The sequence below is a fragment of the Mercenaria mercenaria genome, chromosome 7, assembly GCF_021730395.1.
Source record: "Mercenaria mercenaria strain notata chromosome 7, MADL_Memer_1, whole genome shotgun sequence".
Lineage (NCBI taxonomy): Eukaryota > Metazoa > Mollusca > Bivalvia > Venerida > Veneridae > Mercenaria > Mercenaria mercenaria.
In genome coordinates, this window is record NC_069367.1 from 58,031,640 (window position 1) to 58,041,075 (window position 9,436).

The window sequence follows — 9,436 nt, forward strand, 5'->3', positions numbered from 1 at the left end:
TTTCTAGATTCCTGGAGAGAAGCTATAGTCACTCCCGTACCAAAACCTGGGAAAGATAGCACGAACCCCAATAATAATTTTGTAGACCGATTGCACTAACTAGTTTTCTTTTAAAAATAAAACGTATGATTTAATCTGAACTAGTTTGGTATTTTGAATCGCAAGGCCTTATAACGAACTTCCAAAGCGGTTTTCGCAAGCGGCACAGCACAACTGATCATCTTGTTCGACTGGAAAATTTCATTCGTGATGTATTTGTTAAAAAGAATATTTTGTGTCTGTCTTTTTCGATTTAGGAAAAGCTTATGATAAGACATGGAAATATGGTATTATGAATGATTGTGACGACTTAGGGTTGGAATGTCGTCTTCCAACATTTATATCACAATTTTTTATCTGATCGCAATTTTAAAGTACGTGTTGGTCCAACCCTTTCTGACACTTTTGAGCAAAAACAGGCGTTCCGCAATGTTCTATTTTATCTGTTACACATTTTAGCAAACTGATAACATTGTGAAATGTTTTTTTACCAGGGACAGATTGTCCATTATATGTTGATGATTTTTCGAAATATGATATGACCGTTCGAAAAATATGCGTCCTATTGAACGCCAATTGCAGCGGTGTTTGAATAAAGTTCACACTTGGGCGATGACATTTTTAGTTTTCCAATTCTAAAACTCAGTGTGTCACAACATTATGACCATGGTCTTTTCCTAAATGGTACAAAATACCCGCTGTATACGAAGCGAAATTTCTTGGTGTCATCTTTGATAAAAAATTCTTTTATACCACATATCAAATATCTGAAAGACAAATGTTTGAAATCACTGAATTTGTTAAAGATAATTTCAAATACTGATTGGGGAACCAATTGCAATGTTTTATTAAGACTTTATAGAGCTTTAATTAGATCCAAGCTAGATTACGGATGTGTTGTTTATGGTTCAGCAAGAAAATCGTATTTACAACTGTTAGAGTATCCATAATCAAGGTCTTCGTATTGCTCTCTGTGCATTCAGAACATTGCCTGTTGAAAGCTTGTATGCTGAAGCAAACGAATCCTCTCTCTTTACACACGCCGAGAAAAACTATCATTGCAATATGCTTTGAGTGTGGCTGCAAAAAATCTAATCCTGCTCACAAAATCATTTTTAAATAGAAGTACTTCGATTCATATGAGGAAAAAACAAAAACAAATAAAGCCGTTTGGATTTTGCATAAAATCTTCTATGAATGAAACTGACTTTGAATCCGATGATATTAAAGAAAGTTTAAATCCTGATACACCACCATGGACCCTTAATTCTCCTACATTCTTTTTTTATATAAAACTGCCTTAAGAAAGCCTGAAACAAACCCTGAACTATTCAAGTCCAAATATGATGAAATCAAGTAAACTTACAAGGACTATTAACAGAGACGGTTCAAAAGATGATTCGAAGGTTGGATGCTGTCAGCCACCTTCAACAAACAAAATTAAGTTTGCCAAATAACGCAACAATTATTTTTTCAGCCGAGGCAAAAGCTTTTCATTTAGCACTAAATTTTATATCAAAATAAAGTAAAGAAACAATTATTATCGTTTCTGACTCGATTTCAGTTTTTACAGTCAATTCATAACCGAAATATTGAAAATCCTTTCATTCAAAATATTCATCTCAGGTTTCATGGACTATCATATTTTGTTGGATTCCTAGTCATGTTGGTATTCGTGGAAATGAGGATACTGATACTGCAGCAAAGAAATCCCTTTCATTATCACAATCTAATTTAAAATTACCATATAACTGATTTTAGGCCAAATGACAATAAATACATTTTATCTCAATGGCAATCGTCATAGAACAATGCTTCGTTCAATGTACTTCATGATATTAAACCTACTCTAGGGAATGGCACCAAGGGAACAGATCTGTTCGAAAGGAGTAAGTTGTTCTTTCTCGTTGTCGAATAGGTCATACCCGTTTGACTTATTCTTATTTTTGAATAGAAAAGATCAACCCCAAACACCGCTAACTATTAAACATATTTTGATCGATTGTGTGGATTTTACTCCACAGCGCAGTACATACTACATCGTATGACGTTCAAACTTTGAAAGAGTTATTTTAGAGTTTCAGTCGGAAATATTTTATCTTTTTTATAGCAGATAGGGATTTATCAAAAAGTCTGAACATTTCATATTTTTATTCACATCTTCTGCAATATTATGTTTGCAACTGATATTTTTAGCACTATATATGTGTATACATTTTATATAAATGATTTTAGGTATGCTTTACAATTAACGTTCTCGGCGATATATGACCTTCTTTTGTCGATTCGCCGTAAAACCCAACTCACTTCCTCACTTGTCATGTAGTTCTTAGTATAAGTAGATGACAGGTTAGATGTTGAAAACTTCGCATGGGAAAGTAGTTACATGTTAAATTCCAGTTATCGTTCAAACCTAAGAAATGTAAGTGAAAATTGACGTCCAAGGAACATATAAAAATTTGAGCAAAAAGAAAATAGATAGTGCCTGAACTTCGATACAACCTTTAGAACTAAATAAATGTAGAAAGCTAAAGCTTTAGTTTAATCTTAAAAGATAGCTCAATCATCCATAAGCATTAGATGATGCACCTATAAATAGATTGTTATATGATTTCAAGCGAATTAAGTGTGATCTGCATGCTTCAGCTAAATGGTTTAAAGTTAATACAGATTGATTTCTTTTTAAAAAAGAATATTCTACGGTGGGCGGATAGCTCAGTGGTTTGCACACTGGCCTTCCAATCCTGAGGTCGGGGGTTCGATCCCCGGCAGCTACTCGGGAATTTTCAGAAACGCTTTTCGGTGTTTCCCACCCAACTAGAGGTGTACTGGTCAGGAACCCAGGCAATCCTTGCGTGTATCAGTGCCTATACACTGGGCACGTTAAAGAACTAGGCTGTCTATTCGCAACGAGCTAGGCTAAGTTAGCCAGACAAGCCTGTATCTGATTTCTGATCTCTCTGTCGTGGGGACTTTGTCTCACTCTGTCCCTCTGGTCAGATCGCTCTGTGTCTGTACTAGTAGAGGATGAATTATGCGCCCTGTGTGGCTGCATTTGAACTATGTAAATCTGGTATAATAATAATAATAATTCTTTGCATGATACACTTGTCTTTAATCACAGAAGTGTATTTTCAAAAGATTTAGATACATCATTTAATTAATTACGAAATATTTTGTAAACAAAATTGAACTTATGAAGATGTGCTGACGTGGACCGCAGTGCATACCTCTTACTTAAACAAATGACCACAGTACTCAAATAATGGATACAAACTTAAGGCGTCTTTATTGGCAAGTTATGAAGATATGGCATCAAATTATTACTGAACGACCCTCGTATATGTGGTAACATGTCAAAAGTTGACACTCATCTGGAGCTGAATTCGTAGATATGAATCAGATCAAATAATTTAAAGAATAACATATATTCGAGTGTCGGAAATAGTCCTGCCACACTTGCGTAATCTAAGGGATACCAAGGGGTAGCGTGTAATGTAAATTTAACTCCTCAGCACTCTATCTAGTATACTGTTCAAATTTCACCGATTTTAATAGATGCCTTTTCTCTAGTTTTATGCTATGATGATATTCAAATACAAACAAATTTGTTCATGTTAAATGTTGATTCTGAAACGGCGCACACCTCAGACGTAAATTTCATTCATTGAAATGGACGAAAATCGGCTAATTATAACACGGATATTTATTACGAGATCTAGTTTGTATCGGAGGCCTATATTACTTACAAAATAACAATAAAATCCATTTCATCACATTCTAGGTGTTGCCGACTATTTGTAAGATCTTGTATTGCCGATTTTGAACGATCTTTTAACCTATATCAAACATCAAGCTGGTTTAGTACCATTTACTTTGTAGGTTACTGTTTTTTTAGCAGTAACACAGGCTAGAAAGCTGTTTGTAAAACTGACTGTAGTCGGACATTTCCAAGCCTATCTAAACTATTTGTAAGAAAACGAACAAGAACTTCTTAGGAAAAGTATTCGACTGTTCGTTTTTATTGATGTGCAGTCCTAGACGTTCGTAAATCGTGACGTTCTGAATTGATCCGTTTTGTACGGAAGCATGCACAAACGTGATGGAAATTGAATAGGAAATTATTGTAATATGCGTTTTAAAAATGACTTGTTCCATGGCATAACCGTCGATATTTGATTTTTTTCAAAAATGGTGATTTACATTTATTATAGCAAAAAAATGCACTGAAAGCAGCTGCTATTGACAACGAACGTTAAAGTATCCCAGCACACATCGGTGACTATGGCTGACGTAAACATCAAAATTTACATGAACAATAACAATAAATGTAGCTTTCTTGTAAATCGTGCGTCGGCGACGACGTAAAACAACGGTAGTCATTAGGCCGTATGATACATACCTAAATTCCTACACTATAGCGTGACATTTATGTTAAGTAGCCAAATGTACAGCGTTTACTTCAAGACAACAACAAAAACAACAAAGTTATATGCTACGACGATAAAGGGAGAATACATGATTATTCTTGTGCTAAAGTAGTACATTTTTTGTATTTGAATACTGAAAATAAGATTTTCGTTTTCGCAATGATGGTCTATTATGTGACCTGGGCCCTATGTAATTAGTAAGTTAAAAGTACTGCTCTCTGGCAATTATACCATTTCTGAAAAATCTAACCTAAATAATCAAAGTAGATCAGTTCTGGGCTCAAAAAAGCTACAATTTAAAGAACTACATTCCAACCGTTCACAGTCAACAAACGATACGTATCACGTGCAACCATTTTTATGTTACATCAAACCAGTGTTGTAACATCTTATTAGTCTTTCAGAAATTGATAATTAGTTCTACAGGCTCGGAGATTGGAAGTTATAACACTTATATTGCTGACCAGCAAATAAATAATATCAGTTTGTTTCACAATGTTCTCTTAAAGCTTTTACAACATTAATAAAGCCCATGCAATAATCTGCTTATCGTCACTAATTAAACGACGACATCACAAAGTGATGTTATTGCTGAATCTACTGCGACTGCCAGTAAAAGACATGTGATAGGAGCTCGGTCTCTGCCTAAGCCTTTGGGTTTTCCGACAACATGATCTCACCAAGACGTCTTTAAAAGCTTTTCTAAAGGACTCTGAAATAGAACAAAAACTAGTGAAAATTTCTATTTCCGTTTATTTTCGCAGCAAACAATAAACTCTATGTTTTATTAATAAGCAACATTGATATTGATAGAAATATTAATAGCATGTAATTATAATTTCATGTTGTTTAGTTCCAATTTTATTCGTAAGAAGTTTAAATGAAATGTGAGCAACTGACTCAGTACGCACAAGTTCTTTTCTGCTTTTAAAAAACACGCAGTCTTTTTCGAAATTGTAAGTAAAATATTAAGGTTTATGTCACACTTATAAAATATCACATTTAGTAAAATAACAGCTTCTACAAATTTTAAAATGGAATTACAAAAATACTAAAACAATTAAATTAAATTATTTTGATGATTAACAGGTTCAGACAAGAGTTTTGTATTTTCTGAAATCATGTTCTAAATAGGTTACAGTTTGAATTTCTCTGAAACGAGATAACCATGTTAAATGTTCGTGCAGAGACAAGAATTGAGTTCAGCACTGCCACGCTGCGGTAAAACAAAGAACTCTTAGACTTGCCGAAATGTGTTCTTGAATAAATGTTTGTAATTTCTTTTTATGTAGTATAACCTATTAATGTTGGTATTCATTGAAACGAGGATGCTGATACTGCAGCAAAGAACGCCCTTTCATTATCACAATCTAATTTGAAATTACCACGTACCGATTTTAGGCCAAATATAAACAAACACATTTTATCTCAATGGCAATCGTCATGGAACAAAGCTTCATTCAATAAACTTCATGACATTAAACCTACTCTTGGGGAATGGCACAAAGGGAACATATCTGTTCGCAGGGAGGAAGTTGTTCTTTCTCGTTGTCGAATATGTCGTACCCGTTTGACTCATTCTTATCTTTTGAATAAAGAAGATCAACCCGAATGTGTACCATGTCAAACACCACTAACTATTAAACATGTTTTAATCGACGGTGTGGACTTTGCTCAACAGAGCAGTACATACTATGGTGTTCAATCTTTGTTTTTTTAACACGTATGTATATACATTTTTACATAAATGATTTTAGATATGCTTTTCAATATAACTTCTTTTCGGCGATATATGATCTTTTTGTGTCGTTTCGCCGTAAAACCCAAATCACTCACTCACTCTTGAACAATATCCGCCAATATCAGAAAGTTGTACCTCACGTTTTACAATGAAGATGACATAGTGTTGATTTTAAATAGTCTTATCTATTCTCAAGTTGCAAACAACATTAACTTTCCCGTGAAAAAACTGTTAAGACTATAAAAAAAATTAGTCTTAGAAGGGATTTTCTTTGGTCTACATAGAGCTATTATTCGAGAAGCTTTTTTGTCAAACATTGTGTAGAAATAACAGTTGTTGTGTGTGCACTTGAATAAAAATCAAAGTATCAAGTCTGCTTTTTGTGTGTCTTCAAAGTTACATCGACAAAATTATATACCGGATTCAAGTTTTTCGTATTTGAGGAAGACTATGTACCCCTACAGGCAATATCCAGTTACAGTCAGGCACATGAGTTGAACCTTCGATCTTCCGTTAGTTAGATAGCTCACTTCCTAGCACGAAATAATTCTATATCCGAAGCGAGATTTCGGCCAAAGCGGTGGGTGTGAAGTGATTTAAGGTCGGCGAATTTAGCCCCTATCTAAGACAAAAGCCGTTGCAAAATACATACCACTCATAAAATTGTAGATTACAGGATTAATGCAGCTATTAAAGAATGTTGCCCAGTGTGCAAACAGAGCAAATACACGTTTATTTGGCACGGTCTGAAGTTGTCCGGTGTATCTGGAAAAAAATCTTCAAATTAAGCTGATATTACAGGCGCTGTCTAACAGAACTACATCTAACGAGCACAAGTGGCATCAGAGAATCAAGATAAAATGGTTTTTGTCGGTCTGAAATGGTTTAGCATTTCATTAGAACCAACATTAAGGATCAGAAGACGGTAAGCTGCAAACAAAATATGGCGGCATTACGTATTCAGTAAAATTGATAAATGCATTAAGTTCTCTTTCATCGTAATATAATACAAGCAGTTCGCAGCAGAAACAATTAGCATGGAAGTCTCGAATTTATTATAATAGCATTTTGTAAAACAGCGTTTAAAATTTATACATATTTATACCTTAATATATTCAAAGTATGGTTGGGCAGAAAACAAAGAGCAAACACTACAACAACTGCTACCAACATCCGGACAGCCTTTTTTCTACTTTCGATTTGTCCTATATTTTCATGTACCCGTATACCACCAGCTATCATTGGCTTTCTTGCCCCTATAAAAATGAAAAGCTATCCTATGTATTCATATACTATACACACAAAGATCGAACTATTTTATAACTATCCGATCACAACTGCTTCTGCTCTTACATAATATATATATATATATCTCTCTCTCTCTCTCAAGACAGGCGACAATGGTATTTAGGGATGGGGAGAGGTGGTTTAGTGGTTATGGTGTCGGCCGATCAACCCAGAAGACGAGAGTTAGTGCCCCACCATTTCTTCTCATATGATACAGGTCAGGAAGTAGACTCGAGAGCGATTTAAATAACTTCAAAGTTTCACCACATTGAATCGAGATGAAAGACATGAATCAAAGGCGAAAGTTGGAACTTATAAGGCTTGAACTATGTGAACGCTGTAAATTACTGTTGAGATAATTATACTATCCGCCTCAAATAAAAACAAAACATTATGAACAATCGTCTGTCATTATCTTCGTAGCCTAGTTATTTTTTTTTTTTTTTGTCAGTTTACCTATCACCGAGGTAATTGTGCCATAATTATGTCATATTTATGGATTTTCATCAACTCACAAAAAAAAGCGTATAATACAGTAATCAATATGCTATCTTCTGAGACTGTCACATCTGTGCTAGTATAATACTAGCAAATGCTTACTTAATCGTTGCATTATATTCCATTCTTTTTCACCGTTGAGACATTACCAGAACAATGTAAGTGTTCAGATTTTTGGCAAAATAAATAAATAGGTTTTGCAAGCGTCAAATTCGATGACAAAACCTGGACATCTCGTATACATATGTACTAGAAATTACACTTTTTGTAAAATAATATGTGACAGAAGGATGTAACAGAACTTGTATTGAGCAGAACAAAAATATAATTCATGTAGGATTCATTCATGGCGACATGCTACGGCTTTCAATACAGAAAATAGGAATTGAATTTTGTGTGGTCTTAGTTATTTCTTTATACAATTTGTATGAGGTTCAAGGTATATTAAAAACCACCTTTTTAATGGTAGCTATCACATATTAATACAGAGTTGTATAGTCTAGTGCCAAGGTAAGGCCTTCAAACATTTTTAACATGCTTGAATACAATACCGAGAATCGGTTAATCATTGAATATATCAAATGGCATGTCAACGAATATTTCAAATGACGTCAGACATCCGTGGTGGTCCAATAATCAGTTATTCGCCCGTTCCATGTCATGGCTTACAGGTATGTTCTGTCTTGTACAATTTTGTTACTAGTTATAGTAAACAATTTAACAAATAGGTATAATGCTAATGTTATGATAATATAAATAGATCCCGTATGTAAATGTTGGTAATTTAAAACATACTTAGCTCAATAGTTTCAGAAATACTGCCTCTCCAGAGGACTAATGCGATGTGGATGTAACTGAAGGCCATCATGGCTATAGGAAGGAAGTACAGTCCAACCATCAAACAGATTTGGAAGATAACAATGATCTCGTCGCCCCATAAAGCTGGATAACATGCTGACAACAACACAGTGTCTGGTCGTAAAGGTATAACTGTGGAAGTGATAAGCTCGGGAATGGCGATACATGCTGAAGCCACCCAAATGATTACAATGATATATCTGGCGCGTCTCACGGTACTATGAAATCGCAGAGGGTGACATATGGCATACCATCTCTCGACAGATATAGCACACAGTGTCATCACTGATACAGAGATAGTCAGTGTCTGAAAAACAATTGAAACAAGTCACATTACGCTAATAAAAACAGTATAATAGCAATTAAAGAGATACGTTTTTGAATGGCGATAAAAATAAGAATTCATTGATATATCTGGAGCGTCTCACGATGTTATGGAAAGGTAGAGTGAAGACGGATATAGTACAGTGTCTTCATTGAAACCGAGACAGCCAATGTCTGAAAGAGAATAGTATAGAAATGATCTTAAGCCAGACTACATCAATATAAACAGTATATTTAAATTCAAATGTAAGTGTGCTAG

General features: G+C 34.6%; 1 protein-coding gene across 1 annotated transcript; it reads right to left on the reverse strand.

The window, feature by feature from the left end:
• Nucleotides 1-2,254: 2,254 nt before the first annotated feature.
• LOC123554091 (orexin receptor type 2-like) lies at nt 2,255-9,154 on the reverse strand. Its single transcript, XM_045343998.2, has 4 exons — nt 8,791-9,154; nt 7,316-7,466; nt 6,863-6,975; nt 2,255-5,181 (listed from the first exon to the last, which is right to left on the reverse strand). The coding sequence occupies exons 1-4, from the start codon at nt 9,134-9,136 to the stop codon at nt 5,042-5,044; spliced, it is 750 nt and encodes a 249-aa protein (XP_045199933.2). The 5' UTR covers nt 9,137-9,154; the 3' UTR covers nt 2,255-5,041.
• Between the last annotated feature and the right edge of the window lie 282 nt (nt 9,155-9,436).

Bases quoted from the DNA above. Each gene is read 5' to 3' on its own strand.
- LOC123554091 (XM_045343998.2), bottom strand. From the start codon at position 9,136: ATGACACTGTGTGCTATATCTGTCGAGAGATGGTATGCCATATGTCAC. The intron at 7,467-8,790 runs GTATGTTTTAAA...TCATTTTTATAG, and splicing joins TTCTGAAACTATTGAGCTAA to GGGCAAGAAAGCCAATGATA. The intron at 5,182-6,862 runs GTATGTATTTTG...GTTCTATTTCAG, and splicing joins AATCTACAATTTTATGAGTG to AGTCCTTTAGAAAAGCTTTT.